General features: G+C 38.6%; 1 protein-coding gene across 2 annotated transcripts in view; it reads right to left on the reverse strand.

The window, feature by feature from the left end:
* Positions 1-23,878, reverse strand: part of TXLNG (taxilin gamma) — a 43,404-nt gene extending 19,526 nt beyond the window's left edge. Inside the window, exons 1-3 of one of the 2 annotated variants that reach the window (XM_081041741.1) lie at positions 23,709-23,878; positions 4,394-4,697; positions 2,069-2,160 (exon numbers count right to left, since the gene is read on the reverse strand). In XM_081041741.1, the coding sequence (XP_080897867.1) occupies positions 2,069-2,160; positions 4,394-4,697; positions 23,709-23,810 (498 nt within the window). In that variant the 5' untranslated portion in view covers positions 23,811-23,878. Of the gene's footprint in view, positions 1-2,068; positions 2,190-4,393; positions 4,698-23,708 lie in introns of those variants that run through there. The other variant, XM_081041742.1, reaches the window with a different exon arrangement.
* Positions 23,879-24,517: the final 639 nt, after the last annotated feature.

The following is a 24,517-nucleotide window of genomic DNA, read 5'->3' on the forward strand; positions in this document are numbered from 1 at the left end:
CCACATATGGTATCTGTTGTGTCTTTTCCTAAACAACACTTTAAAAAGGTAAAAACCATTCTTAGCTTGTAGGCAGTACAAAAACAGGCCTCTCTGGATTTGGCCCATAGGTTGCATTAATATTCCACTTTTAAAAAAATATACCACACACAACACATTATTGATCTGTTCTCTTGTCAATGGGCGTTTGGGTTGTTTCCACATTTTACTATAATGGTATGAACATTCTCATATGTGTTTCCTGGTATACACATGCAAGAATTTCTCTTGGGTGCAAACCTAGAAGTGGGGTTGCTAGGCAGTGATTTCTGTGTGTTCTATTCCCATGACAATGCCAAACTGTCTTCCAGAGTAGCTGGCAAATTTCTTCTCCATCAACAATTTATAAGAGGTCATGCAGATGCACTTCCTCTCTACAACTCGTGCAATCAGAATTCTTACTTTATGCCACTACGATGGCCATAAAATGGCATCGTGTTGTGGTCCCGATTTGCATTTCCCTGATCACTAATATGCTCAAACATCTCTTTGTATGTTTATGTACCTTTACATTAAGCTATCCGTACATCTGCATGTTTTTCCACTTATGTAAAATACCTCTGATATGTCTCTTGCCCAGTTTTCCATTGGGTTATTTATTCTTTTTGTGTTTATTTGTAGGTGTTCCTTAGATATTCTTGATACTAAACCTTCTGTAGATTATATTTGTTAGAAATGTTCTCCCAAGTTTGTAATGTCTTCTCGCTTTCTTTTAAAGTGTCTTTTAACGAACAGAAAGTCTTAATTTCAATATAGCCAATTTTTTGCAATGCTTTCACTGATAGTGCTTTCTGTGTTATAAGAAATCCTTCCCTTAACCCAAGTTTGGAAAAATATTCCCCTATTAATATATCTAAACAAATTTAAATGATAGCTAAGATTTTTAAAGGTTAATTTTTGACATTTAAGTCCTTAATTTATTTGGAATTGATCACTGTGTATGATACATAAGGATCTAATTTCATTTTTTTCATAAGGATACCCACTTTTTATGTTCCTTTAATTTCACGAGGATGTGAGGTATCCTCCCAAATGCACCCACAGATTCCAGGAAATGCAATGCCAAATCCCCAAGTGGTATTTTATCCCCATGGAACTAGTAGTTTGAATCTAAAATTTTATAGAGTAAAGAGCCAAGAATAGTCAAGATTGCTAAAGGTTAGGAGAAGAAAGGGCAAACAGTCGCCTAGGGCAATCCTTCTAAGCCTCACACAACTTACTGGGACTTTTGTTAAAAGGCACTTTCTGATTCTCTGGGTCTGGGTTGGGGCCTGAGAGTCTCCATTTTAACAAGCTCCCAGGTGGTGACCACGATACTGTCAGCTCTTGGATCACACTTTAAGTAGCAAGGGTGTAGGGTGTTTTCATTTGTGACTTTTATGTGTAATTCTTCGAGTAATAAACAGAATTCATTTTTAGAGCTGGTCAGTGACAAAAAGTAGTGTTTATACCATGGAATAACTGCTTTAACAACAGATGAAAATGCATATAAATTGTCAATGATAATTAATGCTACTGGAAATAACATAGGACCAGAACAAATGAGGTCAGCTTCTCTGCAAGATGGAAAAAGGAATGTCTGGCACATAGCAGATGCTAAATAAAAATTTCCTGAGGCACAATACTGTTTTAGGAGACTATTTCATCTAACTCACAATTTCAATCACAATGGTTAGGGCCTTTATCTCTAGAATTCCCTTGGGAAAAAAATATAGGAACCACTACACCCCAAATGACAAAAAGCATCATAACACAGGCATGAACTGACTTAGAAATACATTAAGACTGAATTTTACAAAATCTATACCATTATCTTAGCATTATACTGTTCTGTATGTATTACCTTATAAAATGATGTCATACAAGCAACAAAAAAGCCCCAAGAAATCAGATTCTCTTCTTCAATTTTTGAATAAAATACAATTTTACATTTAAAGCTACATCAAAATCATATTTTAAAACTCTTATCAAGCACATACACATTTTGCTATACTTTATATGGACCTCACGCCCTTGATTTAATACTCACAAGATCAGCGTATTTCTTACAAAGAGCTGCCAGCTTCTCTTCTGGAGTTGAAAGGGTGTTTAGGGCTTGCATCAATAATAAAACTTCTTTTCCTGATGATGAATAAGATAAGAAGTAAGTCCTGGAAGAAGAATGAGATCAAATCTAACCTGCAAATTCTGTATAACACTTCCCATGTTCTGACACCCAGAGTAAAATAATTTATGCCTATAACTAGAAATAAGAGATTTAAGAAAGCTATTTTTAAATTCTGGATTAGCAGGCACCCTTCTCCCCACCCACCCCCAAATGTCTTCACTCAATAACACTGCTAGCTATTTGTAAGAATTCTTGCTGAAGGCTTAAAAAGTCCCTTGCTTAACCACTAATGTCCAAGTTAAGACAAAGGGCAAGTTACAAAGGGCAGAATATTTTTAAAAGCTTCCTCCTAACCAAGTACAAATACAGAAGCAAGTTTGAAGGGAATTTCAATTGGTACTCTGCCTAAGATGCACATAATTACTTGTGACATGTCTGTTGTTCTATGAGCAATTTCAGTAACTTCTGATGATTTAGTAAGTATATTCTGTGTGCTAACCAAGTTCATTGTAAATAAAAAGATGCCAAGACAGCTCCTCTTTGGGGAAAAGAGCTTAACAACAATATTTAAAGACTAGGCAGGGAGAAGCAGGTGGCTTAGACAGGAGTGGACAAATGGTGTTTCAAAATAAGTGACAATGTTTTATTTCTTAAGCTGGGTGTTAGGTACCATTTTTATTTTTTTTAATATTCACTCATATGTAGGATATTTCATTAAAAACATATTAAAATGACTTTGGTATATGGTATTCAAACTGCTATGACGAAAAAAGCAGGCTGATTTCAAAATAGAGTACTTTTCTATCCACATAAAATTTCAGTAACAAAACCTTCTTTCAGCCCAAGGCCAGTCAAGAATTTTAAGAGATGATTGAACATGATTATTGAATATAATTAGAAGTCACCGTAATGTAACCTACAATTTTTGTGATGATTTTTAAATTCACACTCCCATCTGGGTTTTTTTGACATACAATTCACATACCATAATATTCACCCTTTTAAAGTATACGATTGACTATCTTTACAGGGTTGTGCAACCATCAGCACTAATTTCAGAACATTTCATCACCCCACAAATAAACTGCATAGCTATTAGCAGTCACTGCCCACCGCTCCTTCCTCCAGGCAACCACTACTCTAACTTTCTGTCTCCATGGATTTGCCAATACTGGACATGTCATGTAACACAGAATCATAGAATGCCTTTTGGGTCTGGTTTCTTTCACTTAGCATAATTTTTTCGAGGTTCACCCACAGAAGATGTATCAGTACTACATTCCTTTTTATAGCTGAACAATATTCCACTGTACAAATATAGCACATTTTCTTATCCATTCTTATCAGTTCATGGTAACTGCTGTTGCAACTTTTTAGCTATTATGAATAATACTGCCACAAACACTCGTGTACACCGTTTTGCATGGACACATATTTTGAATCTTCTTGGGCACATTTCTGGAGGTAGAATTTCTGGGACACATGGTCACGTTATGTGTTAACTTTTTAAGACTATCTGCTTTTACACACACAACTGGGGCTGCTGACTTTGAAGTAATTCGTCTTATTTGTAAGGAATTAAAATTATTTTTGTATTTCCATAAATGTTTAAGTTTTCTAAGTTTGCAGAAAAATGGATTTAATAAGGATAACTCTAATTTAGCATATAGAAAACCATACAAATCAAACACTGTTAATCTTAGGTACAGTAAATATAAAAAACTTAGGGGCAACCACTAAGACTAAACTAAAAGGGGATTTTAGATTTCAGGAGATTCAACATATCACATTCTTAGTCCTCAATGTCAAACACAGCAGGAGAAAGAAAACATACCCTTGAAAGACAGTCTTAAACCACTTTCTGAACTACCGATAACACTATGTCGCCTCTAAAATTTTATGACTAATTTTTAAATAAAGTGATCAAATAAATGTACAGTTTTCACCGTAAATGTAGGTTGGACTACATGAAAGATGCAAACAAGGCAAGTCACGTTTACTTCTGTCAAGTTGGCCCCCAATGTTTTCGCGAAAGCCAGTTCTTGGTTACTTAGAACTCCCCACTCCACTATCTCGGCACCCGCACATAACTGCAGCAGACAGGCAGACAGACCCCACGACAGACAACAGATGCAGCAGCCTAACAACACAACCTAAGTATTGGCCACCTTCATAATCACCTGTGCGGCAGGAATAAGTAAAGGAGCTGCGTGGGCCAAGGCCCAAGCACTGAGCAGATGTTATTACCTAAGGCTTTTTCTTTGTTCCTGCTGCACTCTGCATCTTGCTGACCATCAGGGGGATCTGTTCGAGCTTCTCGCCCAGGAATTTCCTCTCTTGCCTCTGGTGTGCAGTACGCTGGACTCACCAAACTCCTGTTCTTTGTTATAAAGTCACTGCCTTCATCCTCTTCCAGTGAATGCTTGTTATTTGTGCCACCATAATTTGAATCTTGATGCTGAAGAATAGTGTTTGACTGAGAATTATGTAACATATCCGCTTTCACTCCTAGCCCGCACATTCCAGTTTCTTCCATTGTGCCAATCACAAACTAGAGGGAAGGGAGGAGAAAAAAGATGGAAAGAGGGGTTAAATCAAATGTAATCAATGTTTACAACCAATGGCACACCACAGGCTGACAGCTGTTTGCTTAGTTGTTTTGTAAAACGGATGTACATGAAGTAGGTAGTTCCTAAATTTGAATGAGAGGTGAACCATCTGTAAAGTGTAAAAAAATTAAAGTTAAAACAAATCACACAAGAAAGTAGTACTTAAGGAAGCAAGAAATGCCATTTATTTGTAAAGCTAAACTTCTTTCCCTATATAAAGCTCACCATTTAATTAACATCTTAACAGACATGAAATTATCCCAAGTTAATGAACATTAATTATTCTTGTCTTGATGATAACTATAACTAGACTTTTGGTGGTGATCACTTTGTAGTGTGTACAGATGTTGAATTATAATGCTGCACATCTGAAACTTATATAATGTTGTATACCGATTTTACCTCAATTAAAAACATTATTCTGGTCTTAGCTTCAAGGAGATGGTGCAGTAGAGAAGGCTCCCTAGTTATCCAGCATAAACCTATGCTCCTCCAATATCCTATGAGCTGGCAATGCTGGCTGGACAAGTGCTCAGCCAGGGACCACATCTGCCAGCCCTCACAGCTAGGTGGGAGTCCCAATGGAATGTGAGCGCCCAAGTGATGACTGTCCCTTCTGCAACAAGACTTTTATTCTTAGAAGCACACATTCTGGCTGAATGCAGGTCTCCAAGACCCTCAGAAATAAAAGCAGCCTGGAGCCCTAAATCCCATGTACCGACAAGGAAAGTCACGCTTTTACAAAGAATACCCACACCACAATTATTAAACTACAAGGTTTCATGGATGAACCTCGAAATCATTAAGCCACGTGAAAGAACCAGACACAAAAAGCCACATACTGGCCACACAAAACCACTAATAGAGGAGCAAGAAAATAAATTTCTCTCATGTTAAGCCACAGAAATTTTGAGAATAATGTTTTAAACAGCTATCCCTACCCTAATACAGATGGTAGTAGGCACGGAAGAGAGCACTTTATTCTAGTATTTTATTCTCCAATCAGTAATTTTACCTTACTCTCTCTTCTATATTGTTAACCCCATTTATTTATGAGATTTTCCCCTTTGTTAACACTGCTTAATCATATGATGTGGCACAAATTTAGAATCTGTACGTTTCCTCTCAGTATCAAAGAGGGCTTCTTCCTGTTTTGAATAATACAATTGAGGGGGAAGGTATCTAACCTTTCTCTTACCACAAGTGGACAAAAGCTACTTTCCAAAGTTAATGGGAGAACAGAGATTATTTCAAGTTATCATAATATCCAACTGAAAAACTAATTTAAAGTTTCAAAGCAGAGGATAAGGGAGTTAAATCCTTATCTTTTATAGCCTAACATTGATAAATCAAGTACTGTGCTTTTTAAAGTTGGTACAGCCACTTTGAAAAACTCTTCAGCAACATGGATGGATACCTTCTAATCCAGTTAATTCTAATCCTAGAATTTTACCCAAATGTGTACATATGTACAGCTGAAGGCCAAGAATGTTTAGAGCAATGCTATTCGTAACTGCCCCAAAATGGAATCAACCCAAATGTCTATCAACAGAAGAATGGATATATTCTAGTATGTTCATACCATCCAGCAATGAGAAGAAACTACTACTAGATACAGCAACACAGATGAGTCTCATAGATCGAATGTTGCAAGGAAGGTGCCAGAAGAACACACTGCAGGAAACCATCTATATATATAAAGTTTAAAAACCACCCATATATATAAAGCTAAGCAGTGGTGCTGGAAATCTGGATGGCGGTCACTGTGGAGGGTTGGGCTTCCTGGGGTCCTTGGAAATGTTCTCTGTCTGGACCTAGATGGGGCAGTACAGACGCTCACTTTGTGAAAATTCATTAAGCCTAAACATTTGTGCTTTGTATACTTTCCTGAATGGATGTTTGATAAGGTTTATTCTAAAAGTTGTAATTTATACATTATTCCAAAGTTATGAAGGACCAAAACAGAAATATTTCCCTTTGGAGAGAAAGATTAGAGATGTGTTGCTTTTTATGATATTTTAAAAATAAGAATAATATACACGTAATACTTTCATTTAACACTTTTGCTGTGACATTCAGATGTTTTCCTGTGGCTTGCACTAAACAACAAAGATGTTTTGCATATGCCATATTGTGTAACATTTTGTAATCAATTTTTTATGTCATCAATGCCATTTGATTCTAATTTATACTTAAATCTAATTGATGCCACTTAGTATGTTTTCAGTATTTTTTGCTAAAATTCAATATAATGGTAAATTTATTATTTAAACCATATAACAAAGGTTTAAAATAAATATGTCATTTATGTACAAAGCAGTTCAGAATGTTATTAAATACATAAAATAGTCAAAATTATCAACTTTTTATTTTTTGCGGATTTCTGACACATTTTGATTAAAAAAAAACCTTGAAACCAATTAACGCAGTAAAAGAGTTAAGTAATGCATTATGGGGAAATGGGTTGTCTGTTTTCAGAGTTAAGGTTTGACGCCATACTCTAAACCTAATTCAGATTTTAAAAACTTACAAATAGTGAAGAATCTTAAATTTCAAAAAATTTTAAAATTTCACTTTAAATTTTTGTATGTAATGCATTCCACAGTAGTGTTTTCAAGTATAATCCATTGGTATTAAGTTTATTTAAAAATTCATGATGAAGGTTTAGGAAATGCCCTTTGTTAAATTCCATTAGTGCAGAAACTTTTTAAAGCCATTAAGATACCCAAATAACATACTAAAGAAGTATGAATAGCACACCAAATGCAAAGTGATCATTTTAACACCACCTTATATATATATATATATAACTACTAGTGCCACCTCTACCGTATGTCAAATATTAAGCTGCCATGTACTAGTTGGACACATAGATAATGTTAATAGAGACCCTTTACACAAAGGCAATGCAGAGGGGAGAAAAAAAAAGTACAATTAATACCATCTTCCCCAATTTTTAAAAGATAATTTTCAAACCTATTCTCTGAAAACCATTAGTATTAAGAATAGGGTTACAAAACCACAATGATGGCTTTAAATATTGTTGAAAGTCTGTTAAAAGATAATTAAAATAAAGATACATTCTCTAACACATAATAGAATTTCTCAGATGTGTAATAATAAAACCCACATAATACCAGAAAGCGTGATGTCAAACCATATCAAAATATAATGAGCAACAACTTGGTGGAAGACGGGAAGCATAAATAATTTTCACCAAGGAAAACCTGAGGACTCTCCTAGTATCAATTTTAAGAAATCTACGTTAAGGAAATTGGTTAATTTGTAATTTTTTAGTTCTGTTAGTGATTTTTCATAACACCTTTGTTGAGATGTAATTCACATACAATTCACCAACTTAAAATGTACAATTCACTGGTTTTTAATGTAGTCACAGAGTTGTGCAGCCATCACCACAATCATATTTAGAACATTTTCTTCACCTCAGAAAGAAACTCAGTACTCTGACTATAAACTCCTAATCCTCCCATTACCCGCAGCGCTAGATAACTAATGTACTTTCTGTCGCCATGTATGGTTATTCTGGACATTTCATATAAACGAATCATACAATATGTGGCCTGTTGCGTCCAGCTTCTTTCACACAGCGTAATGATTTCAGGGTTCATAGATGAAACCTTGTAGTTGCAGTATATATCAGTACTTCATTTTTCCCCCCTTCACGCACAAGATGTTATGTCAACATTTGTTTACATTTCTCCGGGGTATGTACCTAGGAATGCAACTGCTGGGTCATATGGTCACTCTGTATTTTAACCTTCTGAGGAACTACCACACTGTTTTTCAAGTGAGTCAGCCGTTTTACATTCCCACCAGCAGTGTATGAGGGTTCCAATTGCTTCACCTCAACACTGTCCTTTTGATGATAGCCATCCTAATTGGTGTGAAGGTATCTCATCTAATGACTAATAATGTTGAGAATCTTTTCATGTGCTTACTGGTCATCTGTATACCTTCTTTAGAGAAATGTCTCTTCAGATCCTTTGTCTACTTTTTAATTGGGTTATCTGTTATTTTATTATTGAGTTGTAAGAGTTCTTTACATGCTAGATACAAGTCCCTTATCAGATATATGATTTGCAAATATTTCCTCTTATTACTGTTTTTCATTCTCTCAATTTTGGACAAAAGGCATAATACATTCACCTATTTCAAAATGCCATAGGAGATTTAATTAAAAGTTACTCTGGCTTTCAGATTAAAGGCATACAGGTCAACTACAATTACCACAGATAGAGAAAAGACAGTTTAAAGATTTTAGAAAATCCAAAACATTCATCCAACTCAAATTAACAGCTGGTGGCACTGAACATAAAGATATTAAGTTAATCTGTACAGTACACAACCATCATACCTCATGTTGTCCTAATTTTATCTCATCAATCTCTATCTCTATTTTCAGTTAATACTTCTTATTTTTTGTCTTTCCAGATACTCCTTTCACCTCTAAATTTCTGTCACACATAGTCTACTATCACTTATTTGGCAAGCACATCCTCCTAGCAATAGTTTATATATAAAAGGCACTCAAATGCCGGTTGATGGAGAGCAACAAGGGACCAAAAAGGCTGCTGAAAACCAGCCATGAAAGCACCTAAGCGTTATTACAGAAGTCAGAGAAAAATACTATTATTACTTTATCATTAGGAAAGCAAGACAGTATTTTATTTCCCTTCTCTCCCATGCAATTAATTTTGATGTGTTTTTCACATTTGCTAATAGAGGACTTACTTTGGCTCTACAAAATCTTTTTGTTTATGAATAAGCCCAGTTCCAGATGGGTTTGATTCAAATCCTAGTCTACAAATACTCTACAGCAGGTCCCAGTTTGTAAAGACTATTCTTTCAAGAAGCAACTTGAGGTTCTGCATTGGGCTCATATGAAGCAAATTTTGAGGCCAATAACTTTACTCAAATTGTAAACGATTTCTCAGCCCTCATCTCCTTAAGCAGAGAATTCTACCTCATGTGGCCAATACAACTCCTGTGCTGCCCAATCTGATAGCCATTCTGGATGTCTTTCCTTGGGCACATCACTTGCATAAACAGCAGCGGCAGCTACCACTTACACCACAACTGCTACACCCAGGCATCACTGTAAGCACTTTCCTACATTAACTAATTGAATCCTCATAATAATGCCACAAGATAGGTACTATTATTGCTTCCATTTTACAGGTGGGCAAACTGCAGCATGGTTAAGTACCTTGCCTAAGGTCAGTTAGTAAATAACAGCAAAGATATGAACCCTGGCAGTCTAGCTTGAGTCCACATTCTGAACCATAATAAGACACTGCTTTTGTGACTACTTTTTGTCTTCTGGACACACATCCTTGTTCTGGCCTAGCCATCTTACAAAAGTCTATTTACTAACGGGGAGAGAGGTTCCCAAAATACTATGTATAAAACTAAATTACAAAACAGTATGCACCACATATTTTACACATACACACATATGTGGATGTGTACATACATATATGCATATACACCCTCACATCGAAAGTATTGGGAGGAAATACATCTACATATTAATAATGGTTATTTTTAAATAATATAATTATGGGTGGTGCTTCTTTTTGCTTCACTATGTTTTCTAGTTTTACCACAGTGAATTTTCATTACTCCTGGAATCTAAAAAATCATTCAAAAAGAAACCTACTTGCATTAATAACAGAACACTGGAAGCATCACAGAATGTATGTAAATTGTACTAAAAATTCTAAAAAATTAATCTTCTATTTAACATAAATGGATTCTCAAATGAAGTAAAGAATGCTAAGACCTATAACCCAATAAAAATGGGCAAACGATATGGATATGAAGCAAGAATTCACAGAAAGAAAATACAAGTGTCTTGTAAACATATGCCTAACTTTACTCACAATAAGAGAAACATAACTTAAAACTGGCAGATCCCCTTTTTCACATCAAAAACTTTGACCACATTCTGTGGGAGAGGGTGTGGGTTACTCTCAAGCATTCCTGCCTGGGGAATAAATTGGTTTAACCACTAAGGAGTCCAGTTCAGGATGGGGATTGTCTGGGAAGGGGCACAAGGGAACATTCTGGGTGATGGGAATGGCCTGTGTCTTGATGAAGGTTTGGTTACAGAGAGAGCTGCATGAATTTGTTAAAACTCAGCATGTACATACTTAATACCATGGCTTCATGGGGGAAGAGACAGATGGACAGAGAAGTGAAAAGTCAAGTAAAGTGTCAATGGTAGAATCTAGGTGGTGGCAATATAGATTATTCAGTATCAAATTCTTTCAATTTCACTGTATGTTTGAAAATTTTCATAAGATGTTGGGAAAAAAATGATCATGCCACATGTGGTTTGACCAGCAAATTAATTTCTTATCCATTTTTCCTACCAATAAACCAGTAGATTTGTGAAATGACACACATAAGGATATTTATGCAGCATTATTTGTAGTAACAAAAAAAATCAGAAATACCCTAAATGTCAATCAATAATGGACTAAACTGTGGTACACCCATACAGTGGAGTACAATAGCATCTGTTCAAAAAGAATAAGGTAGTTGTATAGTTACTGATCTGTAAGGATAGGTTGAAAAGGGAAAAAGAAAACTACCCCATAGTATGCATTGTATGCCACAATTTGGGTGGACGTGGAGCGGTGTATAAGAAATATATTAATGGAGAGAAACTGGGTGAGTGGGGTCAGAGGGGAAGACCATGGGGCATTCACAGCATGCCTGTTTTTACCTTTTGACCATGAGCTACCTTCATTACATTTTTTTTAAAATACCAAGATGAACAGAATTCTCTAATATAGTACCTATCGTTAGAAAAGACAAGAGGAAGAGAAAATGCTTATTTAAAGGGGCAGCATATATAGCTCTTGTAGCCTGACAGACACTGGAGAGCACACCATTTGGCCCCAGAAGAGTCTACTAGAACCCTAAACCCCCATAACCCTTCCCCCAGCCACTCCTCTTCTGTCAAAGGATACATTTCTCCATCTTCCTTCCACTGACTCAATACTTGGAGCTAAGAGGACTCCTTCACTGAAGAAAAAATGCCTTCAAAATGGACAATCACCTGTTAATCAACAATTCATTGTAGAAGCAAAGAATAACTATTACAGAAATTTTTGCGAATGAACATGAATATTCTGTATTCATCTATTAGTTGTAATAGCTTCTTGGATCAATACATTTGAAACTGAGACTGCATGGGAATTAAAAGCCTAAAAGAAAAAAAAATTAAGTTTCTTTCCCTTGTACTCTGAATACAGAGAAAGAATAATTTTAAATTTAAAACTTTTAGTTATGTTCTTTCAAATACTGTTGAAGCTAAACACCATATTTTTTTTGGCTTGTTTTGTTTAAAGAGCTTAAATGTTGTCAGTAATGGTTGTTCTTTTACTAAGACTGGTCTAAAAAAAAAAAAAAAAAGCCAACACCCACATTCACTTCCTAATTATTTCAACTACCATCTGCTTAAATGAGCTAGAACGCCTTCAGCCAGTGGCAGGCATGTGCTGAAAGCAGAAATCACAGTCCTGGCCCCAGGAGTCTCCGCCCGACCTTTGGAGAGAGAGGGTGTGAAGGCTTGTGCACATTTATGCATTTTCCTGGGGAGGGATCCTTAGCTTGACTTGGGTTCCCAAAGAAATCGATCAAGTAGATAAAAGGAACCTTCAGAACGTAAGCCCAGTTACCCCACATTTAACCTTTCCCATCCAACTGCGGGGTAAGTCTTATTGTTCCCAGATAAGGAAAATGAGACTTAGTGAGGCGAAGTAACTGACACAAGATCAGTAGAAAGGGCCCGCAAAATTCAAAACCAGGTCTATCAAACTCAAGAGCCTATGCTCTCCACTGCACCGCCCCCTCACTTCATCCGTCAGCCTTGGCAAGTCAAAGGTCAAAGTCAAACAGATCACTCATGCAGTTATAAAATGAATCTAATAAGTTAAAACGTCTAAAAATACATAGCATGCTAGATATACCAGTATGACTAGAAAAACATTGAGAAAGGCCCATACCATTTTTTGTAGTGATTAACTCTGAGATCGAGGAAGGGGAGACAGGATTAATTTGGGGGTACAGATATCTATAAACAATTTTATGTGATTATTTAAGGCATATGGTTGGGTTTTTTTTAAAAAAAACTTCGCATCTTAGTATAAATTATCTCTAAAAACCCCTGCAACCCTGCTTCTAATAACTTACCCTAAGAGTTGTCAACTACCAAAGAGGAATGGGAGGCCGCGAGGGCACGCTGGCCCACTCAGTGTGAGCCAGCAAAGGAAGCAGCAACTCACAGGGAAATGCTGACAACCCCGTACCAGCTCAGGACACCCACAAGCCACTGTATTTAGCTTTTAAATATGAACCTCCATCCTGAACGTTTCCAGTATTTTCAGGGGCTTTTACATTTCCAAATACAAATTTTACAAACATCCCTATTTTAAAAATTGCATTTTCATGTGCTTCTTTATTTTTGTAATAGGTGGATAGAGTTGGTGGGTTCATGTGCTTTTTAAATTAGAAAAGTGACTTAAGCCTTATATGAGTCATTTAAAATAGTTTGTATAACAAAACTATAATATTTTAATATTTCAAAGAATTATTCTGGATAGCAAAGTTTTCCAGACAGCCAACGCTTTATCAATCATTCATCTCAAAATTCTGCTTTAACCATTTTGGATCAAAGTCTTTAAAATATGTATTATATAACTCAATGCCTCCCTTAAATAGTAGTCTGTTTTACTGTGTTAGAACAAAGGAATGAAATAAAATTAAAGGGTTTTATTTGTAACAGATAAAATGATGTATGACTGTGCACTAGTATATAATTATATTCTGGTGTACATGTCTCTACAACATGCCTGTACTCTTTAAAACAATAAATTCCTAATATCTCAAAATATAAACTTCCAAAGGTGAGATCTTATTTTTATTTCAGGCATGAAATACTTGTCTGAGACTTCCTAATTACATAGCACTGTCTTCAAAACCAGACCACACAGACCCATGATATATGGGAATTTACTATATTAAAAATGACGTCATTTCAAATTAAAATGATTTGAAGGAAAGAAATGACTTGAGATATCTCCAAGCCATACGGGGGGAAAAGTGATATCCTATCTCACCTCTCCAAGACTGAAACATGAAAAATGAAAACCACAAAGAAATAGAAGTCCTAAGTAAAAATCTTTTCATAACCTTGGCATGGGAAAGGCCTTTCTAAGGAAATCAAAAAACTCAGAAGCTATTTTATTCTTTAAAGGAGAGTAAAATCAATTTACTAAATAATTGAAAACTTTGCACTAGCCAAAAGACATTAGTAAGGGCTTCAAATGAGTCAGAGACCCAATGTTCAAGGGTTTTTAAACAAGCAAACACAGTTAAATTAAAAATACCCAACATACAAAAACATATTCAACCTCATTCATAATTAAAGAAATACAAATCAAAACACAAATCAAAGTAAGATACCATCTTCTACCTACCAGATTTTAAAGGATTTTACAAAACAAAGCAAACTTTGGTGTGGGCAAACAGGCCCCTCAGTACAGTCCTGGGGAGTGTAAGCTGGTAGAGCATTGGTTTTGTAGAGGTGTTTAGCAGTATCTATCAATGCCTGAATGCACATTCACTTTCACAGTCGATTCCACCACTAGTTTACTCCACAGATACTCTCACTCAAGGGCAAAGGCTATTTATTCACCAAACCACTGCTTGTCTACCAATAAGGAACTTGTTAAATAAATAATGGTCATCCATACAAGGAAAACTGTGCAGCTATTAAAAAAAATAAGGTATATCCGTGTCAATATGGACAGAATGCCAAGGTCTCAGTGAGTAGGCAAAAAGATAAACATCTGGTACAGGACGAACATGTCAGTATAAATAAATGTATTCATACGTAAGCCAGTGCATGGATAAAAGTTTTCTACAAGGATAGTACCAAAATCGCTCACCACGTTTATCTCTGGAGTGTGGACCTAGAAATTAGAAATGAAGGGAGACTTATTTTTTCATTTTATACCTTTCATTCTATTTTAACTTATTTATTATGTGAATGTATGACTTTCACTTTTTAAAAAAAGACCTCTAAAGTTGATTATTTAACTGTAATGAAGTTAAGTTTTGTGTTGATAATCACAGTATTATACTTATTCATTTTTCCACCACTACCCCAAACTCAGTCTGAAGATTGCAGGAGTTTGTATCTCATTTCATATATTCTCCCTTCACCCTGCTCTACACACCTCTGGGGCTGTCCCCCCTAATCTTTACACTCAAGTCTTCTACAGGATGATAGAAGTGAGATCTACTAAGAGTGGAGTTTTGTAGCAGTTCTCATTTATTTCCTTCTTAAAACAATTCTGCAAATTGAAATATCTCATTTAAACTTGGCCTCGATTTATAACTATGGCTAGGATATCTGCTAAATCACTTTGTTTAAAAAAATTCAATCATGGATAATTAACTATTCCCAAGTGGAATCACATGGTCAATATCTAAGCCTACTGTTTGAGATACATGGAATAATAACAGAGGATTAACATAGTGTATCTAAGGCTAGTTCTGAGAGAGAAGAGAAAGGAAAAAAACCTAAAATTTACTAATTGCTATGTGCCATTAATACACTAAGTTTTAATGTATTAATGGCATTTTAATACATCATTTAATACATTATTTAGGTTAGCCATACAATTCTAAAATAGTGAGATTATTCCATTATATAGATAAACTAGGGGGAAAGTAGGAAGGGGAAAAAAGCCATTATTTGAGACCTACATTTATTGAGCGCGGTATGGAAGTAATACTTCTATGGGGGAAGTTCTAAAGAATCACATTTAAAGTTAAGAATCATGATTAATATCGAAATGTCCATCAACAGATGGATGAACAAAATGTGGTATATACATACATTAGAATATTATTCAGCCTTAAACAGGAAGAAAAAGTTCTGACACATGCTACAACATGGATGAACCTGGTAGTCACTATGTTAAGTTAAAAACAACAGACACAAAAGGACAAAACATTGTTATGATCCCACTTACATGAAATACCTAGAATAGTCAAAATCAGAGACAGAAAATAGAAGGGTTGGGTGCCAGGGGCTGGGGGTGAGGAAAATGGAGTACAGAGCTGCAGTTTGGGAAGATGAAAAAGTTCAGATGGCTGGTGCTGTGGGTTGCACGCTGTTAATGTACTTAATCCCACTGAACTATATGCCTAAAAATGGTAAAAACAGTAAATTTCATGTTATGTATATTTTACCACCCACAGAAGAATCCTGATGAATATATTTTGGTTTAGAACGTTCTTCAAGCCTTTAGCAAATAAAAGCTAACTTTATACTGGTCCTCAGGAATTAAATGTAAAAATATTTTGGTTGCTATGTTTACTGAATCGCTCCACTAGCAAGATGAAGCAGCTGAGTCAGTAATAATTGGGATGTAACATTTCTAAGAACAAGTCTTAGGAATAAGGCCATGAATAAGAAGCCTATTCTCTTCTGACAGCATGGTCGTGGGAAAGATGAAACGAGGAAAAGCAGACCCCACTTCTGATAAAATCCTGGTGCAATTGGTTCTCAAACTACGATCTGTGGACCGTTCCAGGTGGTCTGCAAGCTCAAAAACTATTTTCATGATAATACTGAGATGTTATTTGTCTTTTTGGGATTGACATGTACTCCAGTGGTGCAAAAGCAGTAATGAGAAACACTGCTGGCTCCTTAGCACAAATCAAGGCAGTGGCACAAAACTATACTAAAAGTCATGGTTTTCTTCACCACCATGTATTCACTGAGGGCAGAGGAGGGGGAAACCATTTCTACTTAAAAACGCCCTTGAAGAAGCAATAAAAATTTTCAGTTTGTATTAAATATCAACCCTTGAGTACACATCTTTCTATGTGAAGACACAGAGAGTACACATAAAGCACTTCTGCCGCGCACCAAAGTCTGACTGGCAATCTTGAGGAAAAGTACTACCATGTTTCCCTGAAAATAAGATGTAGCCGGACAATCTTATATTAATTTTTGCTACATAAGACACCTTAGAGCTGATGGTCTGGCTAGGTCTTATTTTCGGGGAAATAGGGTAACGCAGTTGTTTGAATTATGAGCCTAACTAGCAGCTTTTTTCATGGATTACCTTGTTTCTTTTTTTTTTAAAGACAAACTGGTTGTTTATTCAGACTTGGGTATTTGGCAGACATTTTCTCTAATATATGAAGTGAGCCTATTACTTCAAGGCAAACAACTGACAATATTTGTTGCCAGTATAAAACCTGAGTTTTCAAGAAAAATTTAAAATTTTTGAAAATTATCTGCCACCATGAGCTTGAAAGCTTCCCAATACTTAAATACTTAAATCTTGTATTAATTGTATGGTATGTGAATTATACCTACATAAAGCTCTTATCCAAAAAATTAATAAATGAATATACGAGTAAAGCCAGAGCAATGACGGACTTCTGAGGGATATAAATTGGAGGCAAGGTAAGTTGTAGTTGTCCCAACTCCTCACTTTTGGCAGCAAAAGGCCCCAGAAAGATATGTCACAGTCTGCATGAAGACAGGGGTAACACATGGAGGCATTAATAGGTAAATGAGAAAAAAGAGGGGCAAACCAGTGCTGACGTCAGGATGAGGGAACCTGACTTCCCCCGCTGGTGAAGGACACAGCTGCTTTGGCCTCATGATCTCTTGTAGGTGAAATCTAGTGGGGCTACTACCTATAGCAATAGGTGCTAACATCTCTATTAGACTGTGCACAGCACTTGCCTTTTAAAATGAGGATGATGGCATTAGATACCACATTTAACTTCTATGGCTATTTCTTTTATAAAAAATAAAGGCTGCTGGACTCCATGATTTGCAAAATCACTTCTAGCTCTAAAACTGTAATTCAATGATTATCTACAATCTGAGCGGTACCTGTTAGCCTAAACACCTATCTAGGAAGCAAAAGGAAATTCAAAGATTTTAATGCCCAAAGCTACTGAAATATGCTTGAGCCTGACACACTTTGCACAGGGGCAGGGCCGGGTCACATAATTGGCATCTTTAAGCCACAGACTCCTGGGATGTAAAATGGTCCTCTGCTTTTATGAAGTACCTAAACAGAACATCCCTGTCCCAACTGATGGAGTCACTCTTCGCCAGCTCCACATGTACCCATGATGCACCCCTGAAACATCAGGCCTTGTTTCCTTGTCATACTGACCCAGACAACTCCAGCTCTTTGTTAACATGCTGTCGTGGGGCCCTTAAAAGTTCTAAAACAGGGGTCTCTCTAAACCCTCTACCTTTCAATTTATCCAAATTACACATGGAGGTGCCTTTGCAGGGAATTTCAGTACAGCACACGTCCCAAGTCATATGTCTTAAGTTCAACCTAGTGCCTAAGTGAATGAAACAAAAGGTATTAGACCTATAAGGCTGAAAACTCCCCTGGTTCCTGGGTTACAAGAGCTTTTCCGTAGCCCTAAAGACCCAACCCCACCCTTCGTACTTTGTTTTCATACCTACCCCCAAGTTTGGCTCACATTCAACAAGGACCACATTTTTATTTACTACCCTCAAAAAATGTGTTAAGAGAGCACAAGCCACATGGAATAGGGGGAACAGCTGTCACTGAATATACCACCTACTACCTCCTGTGTGGCCAGGGAGAGGTCAATCTCTCCGTTTCCTTCTGTCAACTAGGGATAAACAGTACCTACCTTCTAGAGTAGTAAGAATACTAGATATAATTAATATAAATTGCTAGTGTGCAGCAGAACTGTTACAATAATATCTGAATAAGGATGCACTTGCAAATCATGCAAAACACCTACATTCTCACTTTTAATATGGCCCACATGTCAATCCAAAAAATCCTTAAAGAAATGTACTTCTAAGCTACTGGTACATCTTCCTTGCCAAACCATTCTACTTTGACCTTCCTGAGAGGAGGGAAAGAAGAAAAATCAAAAAGTAGGGTTTAGCAATATTACTCATGGTAGACTAGAGCAGGAAGTGGGGGATGAGGGTCATTCTGGGGACATTTTGGAAATGAAACAATGCAAATCAACACCCTGAGCAAGAAATGCTAATAAAATTATTTTGATAGCACAGGAGGACAACACTGGTCGTTTTATATATCTTTTCCTTTAAGCAATAAAATTTAAGTAGTTGTAAGTACCAAGAGAATTTCAATTAGGAAATAAATTGAATCATTAAAATACACTCTCAGGGTTCAAATCCTTAAAGGATCACCTGACCTATTTTTATCTTCTTCTGGAAATGTCCCACTTGGGAATATTTTAAACATAACTAATTCTCAATATTGATAAATACTATATTAAATGTGTACACTACACATTTTAAATACTGTCACATTAACTAAAAGTTACTAATAATCAGAAAAGGAACTGGGGGGAGGAGGGTGGGAAGGAGAGGAAGAGGCAAAGGGATTTCTTCAGGACAGTGGGTGAAAGCTTACTAGGTAAGCAGAAACTGTCCATGCAGTAGGGTACATGAGTTGCACTATCAATTACACATACCAACTCTAGGTCAACATCACCAGCTCTGAGCTATGTTATTTAAGCAAAGGGCTTTTTGTTGTTGTTTTTTATCCCTGACTGAGCCTCAGATGCTTTATCTACATACCTGGGGATACCACCTACTATGCAAAGGACATATTCATATGCAAGCACATTGTAAGTGCCAAGCACAGTGCAGGGAACAGTGAGGACTCATAAATATCTTTCCTTTGAAACACAACTCTACACAGTGTAAAATCTGAACAGTATATCCATTGAAAAGAAATCTATTATAGTGAATTCTGGGAAGAATCCCACACAAAAGCAAATCACATGCACCCTGTATTATGGCATCTGGATTTGACATGCATTCCTAACTAAAACTTCTCTAGCCAAAATCAATATAAACGACACACAAAATAATATATGAAACACCTTCCAGTCACATACAATAAATACACGTAGCATATTATAGTCTAAAACCGTGGTATTACTAGAGGAATATGCTGTGGCTGGTCTGCTCTCATTATTGCTTTGCCTGTTTGGTTCATGTGAAAATGAAATTTACCAAAGCTTGATGACAGAATTAGACAACAATGTTGTAAATAGAAGATCACTTTGATTCTTACTACTTCATCTGTGTGCCCGAAGAGTGGAAATTCATCAAGTCCGCAAATGGGGAGAAAAACAAGATAACGAAATGGTTTCTTCCTACCCCATACTCTTGCCCCACGGTGAACTGATTTCTCCTCATTGTGTCTATCACAGATTCTGGGAAGAGGGAAGAATACAAAGGTTGGAAAATGGATTTACAAAATTAACAGCACCCTAAAAGATTAATGGATCTTTCATATAGTCTCCCCTTCAAACGAAGTAAAATTCTATGTGCCCAACACTGCTGAATGATTCACATCAACTCTTATTCTTCACAACAATCCGATGTGGTCGGTATTAGCGTCACCCCCACTTTAAAGATGATGCAACTGAGGCTTAGAACGATTGAGAAACTTGTCCAAGGTTGCACAGCTAATAAATGGCAGAGAGCCAAGAGTCTTGACTCCAAAATCCATACTATTTACCCATTACTACACTACTTATTACTGTAGTGTAGATGAAAGAATATTTATTGGGTTCCAGACTCAGCTTCACCCCTTGGGCAAATCACTGGCCCTTGGTGAGCAGTTTGTCATTTGTAAATAAGGGCAATGACAGCTGCCCAGCCTTCTCCAGAGCATCCATGTGATGCTGAAAGAGTTAATGTGTGTGCAAATATGCCGTGAAAACTCAGAATGTACACCACCAAGAAACCCTCATGTAAACTATGGACTTTAGTTAGTAATAGTATATCAACATTGGTTCCTCAATTCTAACAATGTACCATACTAATGCAAGATGTAAATAATAAGGAAAAAGGGTGTGGGGGATATATGGGAACTCTGCAATTTATGCTCAATTTTTCTGCAAGCCTAAAACTAACTGCTCAATCTTTATAGAACAAATTCTACATAGGGGTTTAGGAAGTAATATGAATGAGCCTGGTGTTCTAAAAAATGCCTGGAATACCCGAAAATGTGCATCCCATCTTTTTAGACCAATGTCGTCCATTAGCACTTTATACAATGATGGAAATACTCTAGATCTGCTCTAATACAGTAGCCACTGGACCCACTGATTACTTAGCACTTGAAATGTGGCTAGTATGACTAAGGAACAGAATTTTTATTTTTTTATTTAATTTTAACATTTAAGTAGGCACATGTGACTAGAGGCTATCATATTAGACAGGATAGTTTTAGACAATTCAAGAGACCCCCTAGAAATAAACTGTAATATTAACTTTAGAAGAAAAAAGTTACCTCAAAAGACCATTCAAATGGATTTAGTTATGAAACAATGCCACAATTAACCTAGCAGGTCAAGAGTGACTAAGCAGATGGTTAAAACACCAGGAACCAATAAAGCCCACCTCCAATTGCTTCTCACTTTAAGTCTCATAACGTAACCGAAGAGTGACAAAGCAGTTGGTCACTTTTAATTCCTTCAGTATTTTCAAAACAACCCAATTAAACATCATTTCTGCTTCCTGAAAAATAGAGCAGAGGACATGTTAGAATTAGGAATATTTTTTCAATTCAGTGACCCAGAGAAAATAAAAAATTTAGGGTCATAAGGAAATAACTTGAGTGATTTTTGCAAGCCAGTCAACCAATTTTTTAAATGAAAATTCAAAAACTAATATTTACCCATGTATTTTAATTCCTTATCACAAGTCAATTGGAAATCAGAAGGAAAAAAGACGCCCAGAAAAGCATGAGCAAAGAAGGTACAAGAAGTAAACAAAAATGAACAGCACAGACACATGACTATTCATATCCAGCTGTTAACCAAAGGGCTGCCTCAAAGAGTCATTACCTCTTATCTCTGTCATTTAAAATGCTAGTTGGTTAAACCTCAGTTCCTTATTCAGACTTTTTGTCCTTATCCCAGTGGCATAAAAGGGAGGTTATGTCCTCAATTGCGTGGCTTTTTATCAGAGTCCTCCCTTGGGGGACCTATGAAACCAAACACTGAGATTGGCTCCCCACCATCAGGCAATGCCTGAAGTGTCCAAAGTGACAGTGTTGAATCCCTAGAGAACTTTTGGTCCACAGCTTCTTTTTCAGGCCTGCAAGTACTGGATCTTTCTTTCAGAGTACAAAGAGAGGGAGAGAAAGACAGGTAACTGAGAAGTAGTAACACCCTCATGCAGAGACGTAAAAATACCTGACCTTAGAAACAGGCCCGAAAAAGCTAATTCTTGACACTTGCTCACGTGTAAACTGAACCTTTGTTCTCCTTTTTCAAGTTCACGGATCACATTAGAAAAAAATATTTCGTAATTTTATACAGAAGGGATTTTTACAAGTATTCAAATGCATAATTAAGTACAGGTGACCCTTGAACAACACAGGTTTGAACTGCGTGGCCTGCTTATACACAGTGTTTATTTTCAATACCTGTACTGTTTTCCATCTCTGGTTGGGAGTCCATGGACGCAGAGAGCCACCAACTGTACGCACTGATCTTCAGCATTTCATATAGGGTTATTGAACATCCCCTGCTGGATTTTGGTATCTGCGGGTCCTGGAATCAATCCCCCTTGGATACTGGGGGACAACTATGCAGTTAAGTTTTGGGGGAGTCAAAAGTTAGTCGGGGTGGAAGTGCCCCTAACCCCCGCATTGTTCAAGGGTTAACTATAATATTAAACAGCCCTGAGTGATCAAGCAGGAGGTCCAATGTTTCAAGATGTTTAAGGTGTAAGGAAATAGAGAGGGGGTTCCCACCTGCCCAGCCCCTTTCCCTGCAGTTCTCCATTCCTGCACCCTGAAAGCCCTGTTCGCCATTCCTTGTGCAATCTTTTTCAAACTCCACCCACTGACTCCAGAACAAGTGGAATTCTCCCATTCTGAAGGTCTCGATTTTCCTGTATCCAGGCAGACACTGAAAACTCCTTGACGTGAGTCAAGTAAGGCAAGGGGAACGGTCTAGCCAGTCTCCAGATTGAGAGACCAAAGGGCAGGGTCAGGGAGACGGTCAAGTTCGCGCTCACAAAAAAAATTTTAAAAAAAAAAAAAGGGGAAAGAAAGAAAAGGGGGGGAGAGCAAGAAGAGTGAGGGGGGGCAGGATTGGGAAGACCAGCTACCATGCGAAGTGGCTACCAACTCTGAGGGACTCAGGTCCTCCAGCATCGCCTCCCTATCGCCGGCCCCACGTGCACCCAAGCCGGTGGCGCCCAGAGACGACCGCTGGGTGCCTGGGTCTGGGGACCGAGCGGCCCCTCCGGACCCGCGACGACCGCCCGCGCGCTCAGTGACAGGGAGCGCAGGGGGGCGGGGGGAGCGGGGCGCAGAGCAGCTCCGGCTCCCGCGCGGTTATCTTACTGCGCAACAGCCTCGCACGCGCACCCCGCAGCGCTCCCTGCGCACCTGCCGGGCGCGAGGGCGAGCCCGTGGCCCCAACCGCGGACCCCAATAGCAGCACCCAGCACAAGGAGCACAGGGAGCAAGCGGAGGGCGGGGGTTGGGAGAAAGACGTGGTGCCAGCGGCGCCCGCCGCACGTGGCTGTCACACCTGGCGCGCCCCCGCCTCGCACCCCTTCCCCCTCCCAACCGGCTGCGCCCCCTGTCCTTCCTCCCCCCTCCGCCGCGCGTCCCCAAGTCCCAACAGTTGCCCCTTCCCACTCCATCCATCCCAGTCCCACTCCCCCCACCTGCTCCCACTGTCGTCACCCCCGAGAGAAATAAGGGCCGGATGTTCGTCCGGTGGCTAAAGGTAAACCGGGGAGAGTGAAGAGGTGGACCCCGAAAAAGGTAGCCCGAGCATTCCCCCGGCCCAGCAACAACGCGGACGCCCCCTAAACTGACCTTCGGCCGCGGGCTGCGTCGCCGTCCTCCACGTCCGGCCTCAGTCGCCTCCTCGGCACCGCCGCCTCTACCCCGCGCTGCTTCTTCTACCCGCGTCGCCATGAGGTGACGGCAGCAGCCAAACAAGCGTCCCGACAAGGGGCACACAACCTCGCAGGGCCTTGCGTCCCGCCCCTGAACCCGTACGGCCAATCGCCGCACGTCAGGCTCCCCACGTGACCGGAGGAGGTTGACCCCTGAGGGGCTGGAGCAGGATGGGGGTGGGGAGCTTTGAAGCCGGGGCCGGCCTTCTGCAGAGCCGCTAGGCGAACAGAGACCGCGCGCGTCTGCGCAGACGGAGAAAGGGACTCTAGCTGACTACAAGTCCCAGCAGGCTGTGCCGCCACGGCTACTGGCCCGGATCGGGATTGGAGCATAATGCGGCGTGCTGAGACGGGGAGAGTATCCGCCGTGCTGTGCGCGCAACCTACTGGGACTTGTAGTTTTCTGGAGACGACGTGCCGGTACCGCAAGGTACACTTTATTATCCTGCGGGGAAAGTTTAGAACTATTCCAGCGTTTGGCAGGGAGCGGGATGGGGGAGGCCTTGTTGTGTTTTTGTTTTTGTTGCTCTTCTTCGGAATTGAGCTCGACTGATTTGAGGATAAGGGGAAATATTTCGTGACTTTCAAGGCAGGAGAGATGTAATGGCTTTCAGAATTTGAGGTTTCTGACTAGGACACCTGCCCCAAGTTCTGCCTCTCCACCAGAGCTCTCAGCACCGTGCACCTGTTCCGAGCTCCTGCCAGATCCGGGCTGCGTCCTATTCA

Source organism: Rhinolophus hipposideros (genome assembly GCF_964194185.1).
Source record: "Rhinolophus hipposideros genome assembly, chromosome: X".
Classification (NCBI taxonomy): domain Eukaryota; kingdom Metazoa; phylum Chordata; class Mammalia; order Chiroptera; family Rhinolophidae; genus Rhinolophus; species Rhinolophus hipposideros.